Source organism: Molothrus aeneus, chromosome 21 (assembly GCF_037042795.1).
Source record: "Molothrus aeneus isolate 106 chromosome 21, BPBGC_Maene_1.0, whole genome shotgun sequence".
Taxonomy (NCBI): domain Eukaryota; kingdom Metazoa; phylum Chordata; class Aves; order Passeriformes; family Icteridae; genus Molothrus; species Molothrus aeneus.
Genome location: NC_089666.1, coordinates 6,877,359 through 6,895,151, shown reverse-complemented (window position 1 = coordinate 6,895,151; position 17,793 = coordinate 6,877,359). Strand labels below are relative to the sequence as shown.

The following is a 17,793-nucleotide window of genomic DNA, read 5'->3' as shown; positions in this document are numbered from 1 at the left end:
CTAAAATTCATTACCTCTTGTTCCCACCCACCCCCCTCCAAGAAGTGGAGATTATTATTATTATTGTACAACTGAAAACATGGAAAAATAAAACCCAGAAAGAAAATTGGGGGGATAGAGCCCCACCCATAAAAAAGGGTCCCCAGATGGGCACAGGCCCCACGCACCGTGCAGGGAGCAAGGAAAAGTAGTGGGTACCCTCAGGGTTCGTGTCCATATAAAGGGTATTTTTTTGCTGCATCCTGCCCCCTTGTTCCAGGATCTGTAGAATGGAGTGATGCAGCACCAGTCCTGCTGCCAACTGATCTCTTCTGGGGCCTGGGGAGGAGCAGGGGTTTCCTTCCTTCCTCTCTCTCATCTGTGGCACGGAGTTCGTTTTTCATTTGCCATCCCCATCTTTGTTCTTGCCTTATACGGGGTCCTCTTAGTAAATCTGTGTAAGAGAAAAACCAAACCACTGCCGTTGCTGTCTCTAGGATTAAGGAGAAGCTTCTGGAGCAACGGTGGAGGCTGAGGCAGCAGCCGGAGCTGGAGCGGGGGCAGGAGCTGGGGCTGGAGTGAGGGCTGGCTCGCCCTGAGGCCTGGAAGCATCGCCATGGTCTGTGGAAGAAGCACCCTCCTCTGGCTCTCCATCTTCTTTAGCGGCCAGGCCTTCAGGGTCCGGCAGCGATTCTTCAGAATCTGTGTTCAGGTCTTCCTCCTCCTCATCCTCCTCATCATCATCATCGTCGTCCTCCTCTTCATCATCCTCCTCCTCTTCATTCATCTCCTCCTCATCGTCCTCTTCATCCTCTTGGGAAGAGTCGTCCTCGTCCTCCACGTCCCCGGAGCCCGGTGCCCCTGCGCTCCTCTCCGGGGGCGCAGCCCCGGCTCTGCTTGGGGACGGGCCCTCGGTGGCCTCTGCCTGCTTCTTGCTGAGGTCCAGGGAGTCATTGAGGCCCACGCCAGCTGCGTTCTGCAGGAAGAAGAGGGAGCTGTTGTTGTCAGTGCTGAGGTTGAGCGAACTGTCCAGGTTGATGGAAGAGTTCTGGATATCGTACTCAAGAGTGGAGTGGGCGAGGCCCTCGGGGCCGGGAGAGATGGCAGGCAGCTCCCCTCGCTCCTGCTTCTCGTGTTTGCGCTTGTGAGAGTCCATCTGAGACATCCCCACCACCGTGTGCTTGCAGCCGGGGTAGGTGCAGTGGAAGTGGGAGCATTTGAGTTTGTACTTGCAGTCAGGCACCTCGCAGTCCACGCTGGAGCTGAACTGGCAGAAGCCGGCGGCGCTGATGACGTCCTGCTTGCCGTGGTGCTTGCGGTGCGCCGTCACCTTGGTGCTGTCAGTGCAGCGGAAGCCGCAGCGCAGACAGTGGAAGTGTGTGCTATTGCCAGAGAACTGACAGTCTGGGAAGTTACAACTCAGTGAAGACTTGAAGCGTTTGAAATCATCCAATACTAGGTTGTCAACACGGTCGTGGTGCTGGGCATGCTTATACATATGGGTACGGCCGCAGAACTTGTAGCCACAGTTCTCCCGTGTGCAGTGGTAGTGGGTAACCTTGAGAGAGAACTGGCAGCTGGAGTCCTTGCAGTCCTCGTAGAGGTCATAGCGCCGAAATCCCTCCAGCATCATCCCTTCATCCAGCATCTTGCGTGAGGACGCGGTCTTGCGGCGCTTGCCAAATGGGGACATGTCCTCAATAATCCAGAAACGCTTTTTGGCCCCCGAGGCAGTTGGCATAGTGATGGTGTTCCCTGAGGAGAGAAAGCGCAGGGCGGTGTTGCTGACAGCCAGGTCTCTCCATCTCCCAGCCGTCCTGGCAAGCTCTGTGTTTGCCAAGACACAATGCTGCAACTGTTCCCACCCCAGCTCGTCCCTCGAGCTCTCAGCGAGCCCCAGCTCCAGCACTGTGGGCTAGCTGATGCCTGCTGGACATCACTTCCTCAATTTTCAGCATATCCTGCCTTGTCTCTGATTGCTGCCCTGGCAAACCTGATCTTGTACAAATGTTAACAGTTGCTTCTCTGGTTTGCTACTTTCACAGTTTCTCTTGCTGCTTAACCTAATCTCTAGTCCCGTTTTTCTCAAATCAGAACAGGGAGGAGCTAGCTTGTTCCAGTCCAAGGACTGAGGTGTGTTACTGTAGTTCACTGGGGTGGTAAAAAGAGCTGCAGTGTGCTAAAAGCTTGTACGTGTGCACTGTTTTCCCCTACCCAGGCTCTTGTAATACACTACAATTGCCAAGGACAGGCAGGAAGTGAAGGAAGATCCCATGCGTGATTAAAACTGCAGCGGGGGGGCTGTGGAAATTTATAGAAACAGGATGGACTTTGGCCAGGAGACTGCAACATCCCTCACTGTAATGAGCCTACATATTACAATGAGTGCACTTAGAAAGACAGATGGACAGATGTTCAATGGGGCTAATTCTCATCATCACTAGCCAGTGGACTCTGAGAGAAAATACCAGCTCTGCAACATTCCCTTGGGTCTCAAAAATTCCACTATGCCCCTAGTATAAATAAAGATCCCTCATCTATCTTCCACTTTGATTCACAGGGCCAGCATAACTGGCTAGTGCTCATGTCCCCCAGGATCACACTGACATCAAAGACGTGACCTCAATCTATCTACTAACTTTCTTCTTCTCTGCTTGCTGTTTCCAGAATCAACCCACAATCTCCAGTATCAACATGCAGCACAGACAAGGTTGGAGGCAAGAATTTCTCACCAGGTGCAGAACTGTGAGTGTAATTAGAAATTATAGCTTGCAACCAACACATACTTGTTTTTTTTTTTTTTACTCTCTCCCTGCTGAAACTGCCATCTTTTTAAAAGAGGCCCAATTTGTGATACAAAGGTACACAGGGCATGGGGCCCAAGAACCCAGAGCAGTTTCCATCCTGGTCTGGGAGGCTGAAGGGACAGTCAATGTGTAGCATTACTTCCTTTCTGGCAGGTGCACAGGAGTTAGAGGTGACCACTCCTCAGTGACACCCTTCAGGAGAAGGTGGTGACCACTGAAGGGAAGCTCCCACACTCCCAAAGGAGCGGTGGCAGGAACCTCCTCTCCCACACGGCTGGGCCGTACAGTTTGTGGGATAAGCAAAGAGCAAAAGGTTTTTCTACACCATTTGTGACTGGCTCTTGTGCTCAGACTCAGGACGCCAGCTCAGGGCATCCATGGCGAGACCACCTGAGTGACACGGTGGAAACTGCACGCTAAGGCTGATTTAACCAGCTACCAGTGAAAGAATAACTTTCTGTCGCTGGAGATTTGAAATTGGCAGGCTCTTAACTACAGAATCTGTGACCAATTTGCTCTCTGCTCCCCCCTAAACATCTGGTATTGAAAATCCAGTTCTCCACTTCCAGCCAACTCATGTAAGTGCAGTGGTGCCTAGACAAGTCGCTGCTGTCCAGATTAATTCTGTTTAATAAAATTACAGCCAAACCATCAAGTTCCTTAGCAATAATTAATTAACGCTCATATTGTCTGTCTTTGGATGGGAATATGGGATAACCCATCTTAAAGAAAAGACTCTGGATGGGAAATAAATAGAATTTAAATTTTACCTGTTTAAAACTCTGTATTTACACAGCTTTTAAAATAGTTCAAATGGATGTGCTTAAAACTTTAGTTGAAAACCAATTCTGTTTTCTCATCCAGGTAAAGTTTTGGAGTAAGGGCATAATGAAGAGAGATGACACCTTGGTGCACTCTCTTCTTTTGCCAAAGTTCAGTCCCTGCACCCTGTGAAAGGTTACAAGCCTCAATGGGTGTGATCCCCACCAAATCTCAATGTAAGTGTTTTCCATAAGGTTCTTTCTTTAACCACTAATAATGTCAGCATTCACCAAACTATACCAAGGTAAAAACAAAAGACACTTAAAAATATTTGATTAGAGGAAGCACAGCACAAGGTTAAAAATGTTTCAGGCTGCATGCAGTTCAGTTGAAAAAGAAGCAAAGATAGAGTTTCTTGTGAATTTTGTTAATTGGCACACACTCATCTGGACAAGGCAGGGATCCTTCTCCTGCCAAGTCTCTTGAGAAAAACCTATGGAGTTGGAAACCTGTGAAGTTGGTCCTCCAGCCATACTCCCAACCTTTGACCTTGGATTTACACATTACTGAGGCTGGCAGGAAGAAGGACTGGGACATTTGAAGGCTGCCAGAAGCCTCAAAGTGTGAACTTTAAGCACAAAGATGTCCTTAATTAACTAGAAAAGAGCTAGGAGTTGAGAAAAGAAGCCAAAAATGAGACACACCCTAAAAGCCATTCCCAGATGGAATGAGAATACCCAGCCTGAGACATCTCTGATCTTAGTCACACATGGGAAGCATGGCAGCCTAAAACTGAAATCTATCTGTATTTTCTGCAACTGATTAAAGCCTTGATAAATAACGAGTGTGAGAAACAGCTCAACCTGTCTGATGATGTCATCATGTGACACTGCCCGTACTTCACTCCTCATCCTGGGAAGGCACCCCTGAGCTTTGTGGCTTCATATGAAGTGTGCAAGATCAATTGAAACACAGGACCTGGGTACCTCATCAGACATTCACCTGTGCAGCACACTATGGCAGGCACTGGCTTGGGTGGCCTGGAAGGTCTAACCAGGAAGTCCAAGTCCCATTAATCCCACATGAGCAGAAGTTTGCTCTGTGGCCACTTTGAGGTTACCAAGACACTTGAAAATGCACGTTAGCTGTGGGTTTTGTTAGGTTTTTCTCATAGTTAGGAATCGGTGGCAATTGCTCTCAGTTATTCATCCAAATGTCTATGAAGGATTTGCTGTGGTTTGTTTCCCCTTGGCTGTGGTTACTGTGTCAGCAAGGAAAAGGAGCAGGCATGGATGGGCCCTGGGGTAACATTTGCCAAGGCACAGAGTGACCTTTGCTGCTCTACCCACCCAAAGGTGCAGAGCAAAACCATGGGCAGGGTGAGTGGGGACAGAGCTGGGCACAGGACATGGAGAGAAAGCAAAGAAGTGTTACCTGCTGCATCCTGCACTAAGGGAACGTCACTTTTTACTGGAGTTGGAGTGGCAATGATGGGCGAGAACCCAGCGGTGCTGGCGGCAGGCATGACAATGCCTCTGCTGGCTCCCAGAGTGGCACTGAGCAGGGAGTACGAGAGACAAGATGGAGAGAAGAGATAGGGGAGGGTGGGGAGGGGAGACCTAAGCAGGGCTTGTGAGAAAGATGGAGGCAGAGATGGTGGTGGAGGTTGTGGTGCAGTGTGGGTTGCATCATCGGCAGCAGCAGTAGCCGTAGAAGGAGCCAGGCAGCCTGGAGAATGTGGAGAGAAAAAAAAAAAGCAGAAAAAAAAAGGGAAAAAAAAAAAAGAAAAGAAAAGAAAAGAAAAAACAATAAAACAAAACAAAACCGAACAAAAAAACCAAAAAAAAACCAACAAAACAAGAAACAAAAGAACTGAAATGAGAACCCAAGAGCAGAAGCAATATGATGAAAATGGAAAATACATTCACAAATGTATGAAACAGAACTGCAACAGAGAAGAAACAGAAGGTGAGGAATTGACAGCACCAGGAAGAGGAGAGTTGTCTCTGCAGGAGGTAAGGTGGCTTTATGGTATGGGAGAAGAGACACAGGCTTTCAGGCAGGAATTCTGGATTCATTTGGTCATCCTGGTCCTTGTTCATCTATAGGGCTGCTGCCTGCTTCAGTTCCCAGCTGTAAGGGTGCTCTGGCACTTGGGGCAGGTGGAGCTGCTCCCTACCTGGAGAGCAGTGGGGGGCATTTCCTAGCACTTGGGCCACTGCTGGCACAGAGGAGTGTGCCAGGAACCAGTGCCCCACCAGAACCCTCTGGAGGTGCCATAATGTCGTGGGGCCAGTGCCATGACCCAGCAGTGCTCCCACAACCTGACTGCTGTGGTGCCCTTTAACCGGGGGGGAGAAAGAAACCTAGGAAAATGTGTATGGAATTAAAGCAAACGGAGGCAGCCTATGCAGAATATCCCACTAAACCCTGGGAAGGTACAGCTGAGAGACCCCTGGTCATCACTTTATGATGGCAGAATTCCTACCAGGTACCTGACTCCTGATGAGTTGACCCTGTAACGCAGGGCAGGGGGAGATGGCTCTGCATGATCCTGGCAAACAGGGCAGGAATTTACTTTCCAAAAGAGGGGATGAAGGGGGACTGCTCTGTGCAACTGCACAAAGTGGAACAAGAGTTTTTGGGTGAGGAAGGGAGCTCAGTGAGCTGCTTTTAGATGTTGCTTTCTGAAGATGTGACATGTTTTATCCCCTGTGTATGTCAATCTGCTGCTGTACTTCACCAGTACAATAAAGTGCCTGACTTTGGATGCTGCTTGAGGAAATACAAAGAGGTACCAAAGAAAATTCCAAGTACAGAAGGGGCCCACAGCTCTTTTTTTCTATTTTTCTTTTTTTTTTTTTTTAAGCCAACTATTAAAATATACCCAACTCCAAGACCCAGGATAAAAACCTCTCTTAATGGGAGGAAAAAGGTATGCTGCTAAGTTCCTGGATGCTTGAGGTGTATATTTTGATGGACCTCTTCTCTCAGGTGCTGGAGAGAGCTGGGTTAGTGTGAGGCACTACTGAAGTTGGCACAGTGTGTACTTTAAGGTGCAACTGTCCCTTGGCCTCTTTTTATGAGTTTATCTCCCAGGAGAGCAGGCAACTGAGGATCCATTTCACACACACCCTTCTCCCTTACCTGCTGATGTACTTTCATTGCCCACTGGAGTGCTGGAGCAGCTGCGGTCCATGTTGGAAGATTCAGAGGAGATGCCCCCAGGGCTACAGCCAGTGTAATCCATGTACTCTTCTGTTTCAGTGTCCATCATGCTTGGGGGTCCCTGAAAGGAAGCTGGGGTTCCTGATGAGGCTGGGCTGGGTGCCATGCTGCCAACCTGGGGGAGATTTTCGTTTCTTGGAGTGTGGCCAATAACCTGCAGCAGGAAAACGAGACGGGGACTTTCACACCAAAAGCAAGATACCAGGCCCAAAACCATCTGTCTGCACGTTTATCTCCCTCTGCCACAGCTCACGGGGGACAGCTGGCACGTGCTTGAGAGTGGAACCCGTGGCACTGGGGCCAGGAGCATTAAACCTGGCACATGCACCCTGGTATGTGAATTGTGCTGCACTCGGGAGCTGGGGGTGTTAATCTTGGCACCAGCATCCTGGTGTGTGGATTCTGATGTGTTCCCAAAGAGGAGGTGCTAATGTTGGCATTGCCCCCTCACCCTGTGGGTCCTGCTGCAGTCAGATGCTGGAACCATGCCTGAGCTCAGTGCTGAGCCCCTGAAAGATGGAGGTTAAACACAGCATTTTCTGCCCAGTGTGCACTAGAATTCCTAGGGTTAGACTCACCATGTGCTAGAAGAGTAGTGAAGACAAATTTTTTGTTAAATCTTCTAAGTTCCTAAACTTTTTATTAGAGACCAAAAGCTGCCACAACAGCAACACCAGTTCCTTAGCATCTGTGAACTCATTAAATCCAACAGCACTAAACTTGAACAGTTCACTTATTGACAGTAGTTAATAACTAACAGGGACCTCTATTCCCATGTTGTGGAATGGAAGAGGGTTCTCATCTTGCTTCTACAGATGGTCTCTTTTGATTTCCATATACCAGATGATGTTCTTAGGGTCAGATCAGCCACAGGCATTTAAATAAAGACAGCTTGTTTCATCTACCAAGTCAATAGCAGATGAAACAACTAAAGAATAAGAACAAGTGAGAGGTGGCAGGGATGCTGTCCTTTGGAGCAGCAGCTCAGTGCTGCAGCTGAAACTCTTCCATTCCAGACCTAATCTGCCAGCTCCTCTCTGTCTTAGTAAAGCAGCAATTGCATCACTCTGCTGCTTCCTGAGAGAGGAGAGGGAATGCCCCAACTAAATCCACATCAATAAGGGAAGAGAAATGTCAAGATTGGTTTTTCTTCCATCCTAGGTAAATTCTTTATATGTAACAGGAAATATCTGCTTTAACCAGCGCATTCAATTCCTCCGTATCCTAAGCACGTTAATTTTAATACGCCAATTGTATATATTGAAAGAGCTGGGAGAGAGTGCAAGTTGTAAATATGAGTATTTTAGTGTTATCCTTCTCAATATTTTTCTACAAAATTCACAAGGAAAAACGGTTTGCACTAAGCAATGCTTTGCAATCAATGCTTCATCATCTTTACTCATCTTGTGTAAGTTCAGCCAGGTAAAGCTACCTTGGGTGTACTCCCTCTGCCCTGTAGCATCCCCCAGTGCAGACACACATCCCTCAGAGCCTGGGCACAAGTGTCCTTGGCACTGCATCAGCTCTGCAGCCAAAGGGGCCAACACTGCCTGTGCACCTACAGCTTCAACAACAAGGTGTTACCTGAGTAGGAACACGATCAAAGTTCTTCCCCAGCATCCTCCTCATGTGCTTCCTGGCATGGGATGTCATTTGGTGCTTGAGCAGGAAGGAGAACTGGCAGCCCTCTCGGATGCAGTGGAAGTGGCTGTTCACCTGGTTGTATTTGCAACCTGCAGACACAGAACCCACGTTTATGTTGCACATGAAGGTTCTGAGAGGGAGCAGGACCAGCAGGAAGATGATTGGAAAGAACGTTATCAGTGGTCATGGGTTATTCAGGAACAGTCTTGAATGAAAAAAAACCAAACTCACAATCTACTGCCTGCTGAACAACTGCAAGAGAGGATTACAGTGTACAGAGATCTAAGACCTCAGCCTAGTCCCATCCCTCTTTGTGCCGTTATAAAGGAAGGAACACTGCCATTACATCTGGTAGTGCCTAATGCTCTTCAGTCTTAGCTAGTGCCTTTTCTTTTACAACAAGAACAAAACCAGGACATTTAGCTGTATCACAGAAGCTGCAATCAAAATACACGCTCATAATTAGATTAGAAGTGAAAAGTTCTTTTTTTTCCCCCCCTCTAACTGTGCTCTCAGAAAAGCAGTCTCATATCAACTCTAGCTCTGGACAGTGTGTGTGTTCTGGTTAGACAGGAATGAGCCAGAAGTGTTTATTGCCACTCCAAAGTTGTTGTGTAATAGGGGCAGCTACTGAACAACAAGCAATTCCTATGGGCTCTGGCATAGAGCACCTCACACATTCTGCTCCTCGTGGCCACAGCCACACATGCCAGGCGAGCACAAACCATGAAGGGACAATCCCAAACAGCCACACTGTATAGCTGATAAACAGAGGCTTGTCATAGTTCAAACACAGCTACATCAGTGGTCAGGATCCCATCCTCCCTTGGCCAAATGCACAGAGGTAGAGACCTACAGACAGGCTCACTTTTTTACTTATCTATCTACAGCCATCCACCTTCACTTACATGTGTATGTTTCACCTCTCTCTCCCCAGTCATACACACTTACATAATTATACACACAGAAACATACACTGAAAACATCTATCATGTTTCTTCAGAAACATTCACAGCCCTTAAAACAGGCCAGTGCTTTCTGCACCTGCTATCTATAAATGCACAACATAAACCCCAGGGATGTACACACGCAGAAATGAGTCCACATGTTGGTAAAACCATACACAACTTCACCATCCCACCAAGCCACCTCTATCTATGCAGGCAAATGCAGGGTGCTGGCTAAATGTGTGGCCACTGCACAGCAGGGCCAGCCTGCACACACTGCTGGATGCATGTACCCCATGTACCCCATCCCTCCCAAACCAAACACTGCTGACACGTGCAGAGGCTGCAGCTGCCTCGCTGCCAAACAGCTCATGGCTCACCCAGCTCATGTGGAGCTGGCAGCCAGTGTTTCACCTGCAGTGTTTGTTTAGGTCCTGCTTTCCCCACCCCACCCACCCATCCCAGTGCTCTGGGGCTGGGAACAAGCAGTGCTGCAGGACTGGAATGCTGTCACAGAGGGCAGGTGAGGGCTCGCCTGTTGCCAGGGCATCCCTGTGGGCTGGGGACAGGTAGCACTGTCCTGCTTTGTCTAGCCCTGCTATCACCTGAAACACCAAAGGTGAGTAAATAACAGCAACTGCTCAATCTGCTGCCATGTGTAAACAGGACCTGGGTAGGCACTGGCTCTGGTGTGTTGACACGTATTACCCTGGTTACCACAAACAAACTTCCATCTGGGTACAAATTCCTGATGTATTTAAAGCTGAAAAGTTTTGCTCTGGCTACTGTGGCTGTTTTCCTGCAATGGGAAGGAACACCCAGAGGTGTTATTCTGAACCTTGTTTGGTTCCAGCCTTTGTTCCAACCAGGAGTGATAGGGAAGATTTGGTCTGTGACAATGAGAAGGTTTAAGTGAATCCCAGGCAGTTCAGGATAGAGTTGTCTTTAGGAATTCCCATTCAGAGTCCTGGATTTCAGCTCCAGGTACCTCCCTGGGAATCCATTCTATTTTTGTTTGTACCAGCTTTACACTGGAGGCACTTGGTTTTAATAACTGCTGCAGTGCTGCTGATTGTTCTGGCAAGTGAGCCAGCCCCAGTCTGAGCCTGTGCCTCATTCATGTGTTTCCTCAGGCCCTGCTCTGGGGGGCTGCCCTGCTGCTCACAGGGGCGGTGCAGAATGGCTTTGGAGAGAAGAGAGTAGCTTATTACATGTTCTTGTCCATCTCTCTCTCTGATCATGAGCCATTTGACTTTCAATATGCTGCATTAGCACTGGTTAAGAAAAAAAAATCCTCCTAAGAGCATCCTTAAATTTCACCCAACACAAGCAGCAGGACCAAAAGACTACAAAGTATAAAAAACAAACAAACACACACACACACAAAAAGGCTTTGACAATTAGATAAAAAGAAGAAAAAAGAGGAAGCTTTATGTCCAGACAAATCCGTATATACAATTCTGTATAGTACAGTCTCTATTCATTTAGCTTGAGTCTATTTGTGAAAACATGCTTCAACCAGACAGATCAGGAACTGCTTTATGTTTTGTTGCCTTTCTTGTTTAGTGATTTAATGACCAAATACCTCTTAAGCATAACGTGCAGGTTCTAACTTACGGCATTCTTGGCCTGGACATGGGACACACCACATGAGAAACGGAGCCAAACTCACCTAGTCTGCCACATTCCTCCCGCTTGGTAAAATACTTGAAGCCGTTGGCTGCCCTTCTCTCTGCCTTCTCGTGCTTTTTCACGTGCCAGGGCAGCTTGGTGGTGATGTTAGTCACGAAGAAGCAGCCGGGACGCAGACAGTGGTAATGCCCTCGCATGCGGAATTCACAGTGCTGGAGGGGAGCACACAGGCACAGTGCTTTAGGCAGCTCTAAAACAAATGCACTCCCAACTGCCTGCTTCTAATGATGTCCCTTCTGATGTGTCAGAGAGGCCTGCACTGATACTCCAGATCCCATTTTATCTTCCACAACCTGCCATGCACCTTGTTCTCTTTCGAGTCCTGTCGTGTACTCTGTAATACACTATTCTCTGTTGAGATATCTCAAAGCTTACTCATGGCTTTCCCTGGATTCATCACAGATCTTTATTCTATTTCATCTTGTGTCTCTCAGATTATTCTCATTCCCTTGTCCACTTCACCCAAGTCAAAAATACACAAAAGCATCATGATTTCCCATTTGATAAAACCCAAATGTTTTTCCAGACCACGTAATGATGACTTGCATGGTTCTGTAGTAACGCCAAGAAAGCCACACACAGCCTCACTTCCTGCTGGAGAGTCAGTCTACCTGATCCTTCATCTCCTCCTCCCCAGTCCTGCCAGGACACTACTCTGGAATGGCTCTTACCTGGTTTGGACAGAGACACTGCAGGGAGTAGTAAGCAAACTGGTCTCGCACATTCACCAGATTATTGTTGGGGTTGATGTGGTCCAGGCAGTGGGATTCTGCTTTGCCAGAGGTTTTGCACACATACTTGCAGTTCCCAAAGAGACAGTGGAAGTGGAATTTGTTGGCGTACTTGCAGTCTGTTGCCAAGCAGGGATCACTGGAATACATCCAAAACCCAATCATCACCTTCACTCATTTCACACATTTGTTTCTTTGCCAAGGTTTAATTCAAGGGGAGCCCAGCTGAAACCTCTGTTCCAAACATGGCCCACAGATTTCCCATAGTCACCTTCCTCTTCAGGGAAATTGAGGCTGGCAACACTACTACAATTCCACCCAACTACTGCACTTTCCTGGTTAGGAGTATTAAAACACAGCAGTGCACAGTGGGTTCTGTAGTCTTAGAGGGCCACTTTTCCAATTTAAAGTTCAAAGGAAACACAACTCTTGAGTGTGGCCACTGCAGGATGCCAGGGCTTCCCCTGATCTGACAAGACCAGCACTGCCCCTCTCATCAGCTAATGAGTTTGGTACCTTCCACCCCCCCTCGGTGCATGAAATTTTGGCCCAATAACCCTTTATTGTCAAACATACTGCAAAGATACCTCTAATTCTGCACAGCTCTCACAAGGGACAAAACAGGGATCAGTGATAAATAGATCACCAAGTTTATTTATCTTCTAAACTCATGCCTAAAATTGTTCTCAGATGCACCCAAAAACCTTAAAGTATTTCCTAGACTTCACAGAAATAATTTTTCTGTGAAGACAAGCCCAGAGTAGTTTCTGGGCAGGTTTCTCAGTGGGTGAGCAGAAGTGTGGTATTGCAGCTCTGAGGAAAGGTTGGCTGGGGAGGATAGAAGGAGGCAAATGGTAGCTGAAACTTACTTCTCCTGGAACTGAAGAAATCCAGGTTTGACCTGAGGCTTGGCATTCTCCAGGGAAGTCGTTGCCAAGGGTGAAGCTGCCAGGTTAGGCACTGATGCTGGGATCTGAGGCATCTGGGGTATGGTTGAAGCCAGCTGTTTCCAAGCAAGTAGTGTGGGAGCAGAGGGCATAGCAGCTGGATTTGGAGTGGGCACGTCAAGGGCAGGAGCACTGGCCATGGTGGCAGAAGCAGCAGATGGTGATGAAGGGGCCAGTGAAGCCTTATTCTCAGTAGCAGTTGAGAAGGGAGACTCAGAGTTGCTTTTCACAGTTCCACCTTCAGTTCGGAAGTGAAAACTGCAAAACACGATACCAATTCAGACGTAAATTCTTGACCATTTAATGTAATTTGATTAAACACCAACAAGACTGTGGCAGGAGCCTGTAAACAAATTGGTGTGGATAAATCCTAAAAGGGGCTCTGCAGACTTTGAACTAAGATTTAGGGTCATCCTAAATCATCTATGAAGAGAAGGGAAATCATTAGGATGGGTGGAGATGGGTGCCAAACCTTGTTAAAATTAGAGAACCCCCAGAATCACTGCAGTCACTGAGAACAGCTGTGGGGCAGCTTCCCAGGGCTGCTGGGAGAAGCCAGACATTTCCTGCTCACAGGGAAGCATCCAACAGGAGAGACCAACCATGCCAGCAGATCTGTGTTCAAATTTGCAACATCTCCTTCCCTACAACCCCTGCAGACTCAGGCAAGCGAATGGCCACGCTCATGGGAGCCTTACTCATTCTTTACTTGGGCATTCCATTGCCTTAAAAGGAACCTGGGGTGGTCCTGCAGTGTGCACTGCAGAGCTGTCCCTGCCTCCTGCTCTCCCACTCACTTGGCGTGCTTGATGGCTCCATCCAGGGTGCTGAAGAGGGCTCCACACTCCTCCACCACACAGTGGAAATGCACCTTATGCAGGAAGTCACACTGGGCATCACAGAAATCCTTGGTGCCAAACCTGGCCAAAACAGACAAGCAGACATCTCAGGGAAGGCCCCAGGAGAGAAGTGGAGTAGAAGCAGACATTATTTCTGTATTTTACAACTCTATTAGCATTCCCACAAACAACAGTAATTCTAGATCCAGAATCCACCTCTGGATAGGAGGGTATCTCTCAGGTGGCAGAGATGAAGCATCCTCTAAGCAGCAATTACAGCCTGGACTGCAGAAATACTGCACAGCACCATCCCTGATGTACAGAACAACAACTCTGCCATGCAAACCCCAGAGCAAAACCCACCATGTTATCCAAGACATGTCTCGTGCTCTCTTGGAGCAAATGGCCAAGAGGGCAAAACCAGCTCAGCGTGGTGTCACTGCTCACCCACTGCTGAGATTCTCTGGACTTCATAAGTGCAGCACAAATACCTGTGATTTCAGGAAACTCCAGAATCACAGGGAAACAAGTAAGAAACACTGGCAGGAAGGATTTGAAACTTAACAAGGGAATCTTGCATAATTAAGGTACAACAAACTACAGTTGCTCTGATGAGCAGGAAAGCAAGAAACAAACAGCAGCCTGTAGGGTCCCAGGAGGGACCTCTCACCAAAGGGAGGGTAAAGGAAAGAGAAAAAACTTGTACTGGAGAAGGAAGGTCTGTGGATATACAACATGTGCTGTCAGTTATGGCTTGCAGGGAGAAGAGGAAGGAAAGTAATTGTGGGGTAAGAGAGAAGAAACCACGTTATTGCACACCAAAGGGGCTGTTTCATCAGAGACAAGAAGCGTTGAGCCTAGAAAGAAGGCCTCCCACAGAAAGGGAGGTGATGAATCAAAAATGGCTGCATTATAAAATTTGCTTTGGATGAGAAAACTAAAGACAAAGCAGAGAATTTGGGATGTAGTGAAGAAGACCTTCTAGGAGAGCAGAAAAAAGGGACTCATTCAAAAAATACAAATCAGTCAGTCTGGATGATGTATGTCCTGAAGTGCAATGGAAATTAACTCCCAAACTGATTACATTACCATTTGCTGGTTTTTAAGCCATAGAGAAGTGGGAGGTACTACATAAGTGGAAAAAAAAAAAAAAGAAATGAAACAGTCAAGGCACTGGTTCTTTGAGGGGAAAAAGAAAAGACAAGTCATCTTTGGCAATTATCATACCTCTGGCCTTAACTTCTCCTTCCAGTAAAGTAATGGAACAAATATTAAGAGGGAGGAGAAAATCATTAAACATCTAGAGGATAAAGGAACCATGAGCAATAAACAGCATCAGGATTATAAAGAATAAATCTTGCCAGACAAATTTAATTGCTTTTTTTGATAGAATTACAAAATTAGTGGATGAAGGGATGCAATATATTTGGATTTTAGTAAAGCATTTGATTCAGTCTTGCATATGCTTAGAATTAATTCCAATTGGCCTGGATGTAATGCCACCTCATGGCTTGAAACTGGCTGAGGGACCATAAACAAAGGCTGATGACAACCAGCACCACACTGAGCTGGGAGGAGGAGGCATTGTGTGAGTGCTGAGAGGACTTGGGTTAGTCTGACTTTATTGAACATCTTAATTAGTAATCTATGAGTAAACAGTGTGTTTATGAAATCCACCAAGATACTAAACTGGGAGGGGGTGGCAATACTAGTGCAAGAGGAGGAAAAGAGCACAGAGAGGTTTAGCAAGACGAGGGGGAACGTTCAGAACAGGAGAATCATGTTTGGAAACGCACAACAAACACACCTGGGTGTGGGGATGTTCTATACATCGGGGACTCACTAAACAACTTTAAAAGCAATTCTGTGTCACAGAGGATGATAACCATGGTACTAGACTTTATTCTGTGTAGATACAAACAGATTCTGAGCTGCCTGTTTGGGGGCAGGAGGCTTGTTCTGTCGGGAGGGGGGCAATTCTGCACCATCCAGGGAACAACAGGAAAGCAACAGGACCCGCAGGCACAAGGGACTAACCCAGAGTCAGATTAAAGGAGGCAAGTAAGCCAGGTTAAATGGAATGCTGAAAGTTTGGGACTGTCTGAAGGGGCTGAACTCCAGCTGCAGAGAGGGATGATCTGCTGTGGTTCAAGGGGATGTAAAGAGCTGCAATGAAACTACAAGAAGTGGAATTCAGGCAGCATACCATGGAAAAGGCTGTGACATTGAAGCTTACTAGGTGGTAAGAGACAAGAAAATAGCCACACTGCCTGGCACTATTACAACCAGACCAGACTAAATGCAGATGGACTGCCAGGAAGGACCTCACACCAGCCAGGGGCTGATGGACTGGAAGATTTTCTAGTGCTCCCCATTAAAGCCTTTGATTTACAAAGTGTGCACTGGCATTTGTAGGTGACTCTCTGTGTCAGAGCACAAACCGATGTGTCTGCCTGGGTGTATCTGTGTGCCCTCAAAGCACGTGTCTGTCTGGGCGTGTATGTGCATGTGTCTCTATGTGGGTGAGCTTTGTATCTGCTCCATTTTCTTTTTGAGTCTCCTTTCCTACAATAAAAGCAGCAGAAATCATTCCAGCTCCCATACTCTTTTCCTTATTCCCATGCCTCTACATCCCCCAAACTTGTTTAGTTTCAGTTGCAATGCCCCAGGAAGCATGTCAAGGCACCAATGGCCTGTGTGCAGTGAGTGGCCATGGTCTCACACAGGTGCCGTGCTAAGGGCACAGCTACACTGGGTCCCCTGGGCTTGCACTGCAGGGCCATAAGGAGAAGCCTAAGGTGAAGTCCAGGATAACAGAACTACATGAAGATCTGTGCTTGTATCTGGTTCTCAACACCCCTTTGCAAAATAATTCTATGTGGACAGGTATTTCTCATCAGACATTAGCACCCGGTGCAGGTAGGTACAACCAAGGGCTGAATGTGCTCCAGGTGATCAGTGTCTGACAGAATTAGGCCCTTAAATTCAACAGAACTCTGTGTTCAGGGTGAGCCAGTGAGTCAGACACTGCAAAGGAAGCACTTTCCCCTTTCCCCTGCTCCCAGTTCCATGCTCTCCTTACCGGCGCAGGTACATCTTCCATGGCTCAGAGAGCTTCTCCTGGACAAGAGCCTTCACTGCCTTGCCCAGGTACTGGTTTGGCTCCCCAGCCCCAGCCTGGCTGCCTTCGCCTTCTGTCTTTATGTTCAGCAGGTTGCCAAGGCTGGCACTGGTCTTGGACATCTGGAACAAGAACACAGACACTGCATCAAGCCCAGCACACAGACACAGCCACCCCCAGGACTGTCCCACAGAGAGCAGTGTTCTTCAAAGATTGAAAAAGATGACAAAAAGTCAGTGCAGGCTGCTTCAACTGCATCAGCAGAAGTCAGTAACACCTCACTCTTCTGCCTCTTCCACCCACCCATCATGAAGCACTGAGGTGCCTATTGAATATTTATTCATGGATCTCGTTAAAGTAATGAAGCATCATGTCTATTTTATCCACGAGGAAACTGAGGTGAAGAGAGACATCCCCTATCTGACTATGGAAAAGGTGTGTGGGCTTCACCAGTAATAGCCCTGTGCAGCTCCTACAAATTGCTGGTGGTAGAACTGGTAAACTCTAGTTTATTCAGTCATCTTATCCCAGCCACAAGGATGTCTCCTTTAAAGTGACTACTGGGTATGTGTGAGGGGTAGAAGGATGAAAATCTCATTCAGCTGGGGAAAAATTCTGTCTCAAGTTCCTGGAAAATTCTTACTAACTTCAATAATAAAACTGTGTCACTTTTCTGTGCTGAATAGACACATCCTCCATGAAGCAGGACTTGATCTCACAATCTGCACTGTGTGAAAGGCTTCAAATAGAATCTACACAGAGAAGGTTTAGAGGTCCCAGTGTAAAATGTGCAGGATAGAAAAATGAAGTTACTCAAGCCTGCCTAGAAGGAAAATTTTCTTTCAGAATAAATGCATGATTTCCCAGACTCTTTCTTTCTCTGTTGTGCTCTCAATTACCTCCAGTAACAACAGTGAATTTCACAGCCTGAATAAAATGCAAGATTGGGCCCAATACTTGCACTGGAAACTCCACCCACTTGAGGGTCTCAGAGCCCTTTATAAATATCAGTTAATTAAGCCTGACAACCCCCTAAATAAACTGCAATAGGCTTCAGGAATCCTGGTTATTTGAGGCTCTCTTAATGCCCCCTGAA

At 47.3% G+C, this 17,793-nt stretch overlaps 1 protein-coding gene across 1 annotated transcript in view; it reads right to left on the bottom strand.

Moving 5' to 3' along the window:
* Positions 1 to 151: 151 nt before the first annotated feature.
* Positions 152 to 17,793, bottom strand: part of CASZ1 (castor zinc finger 1) — a 78,711-nt gene continuing 61,069 nt past the window's right edge. Inside the window, exons 11-19 of the mRNA XM_066564235.1 lie at positions 16,659 to 16,819; positions 13,535 to 13,657; positions 12,660 to 12,995; positions 11,731 to 11,929; positions 11,040 to 11,211; positions 8,361 to 8,509; positions 6,696 to 6,930; positions 4,983 to 5,276; positions 152 to 1,734 (exon numbers count right to left, since the gene is read on the bottom strand). Of these exons, the coding sequence (XP_066420332.1) occupies positions 479 to 1,734; positions 4,983 to 5,276; positions 6,696 to 6,930; positions 8,361 to 8,509; positions 11,040 to 11,211; positions 11,731 to 11,929; positions 12,660 to 12,995; positions 13,535 to 13,657; positions 16,659 to 16,819 (2,925 nt within the window). The 3' untranslated portion in view covers positions 152 to 478. The remainder of the gene's footprint in view (positions 1,735 to 4,982; positions 5,277 to 6,695; positions 6,931 to 8,360; positions 8,510 to 11,039; positions 11,212 to 11,730; positions 11,930 to 12,659; positions 12,996 to 13,534; positions 13,658 to 16,658; positions 16,820 to 17,793) is intronic.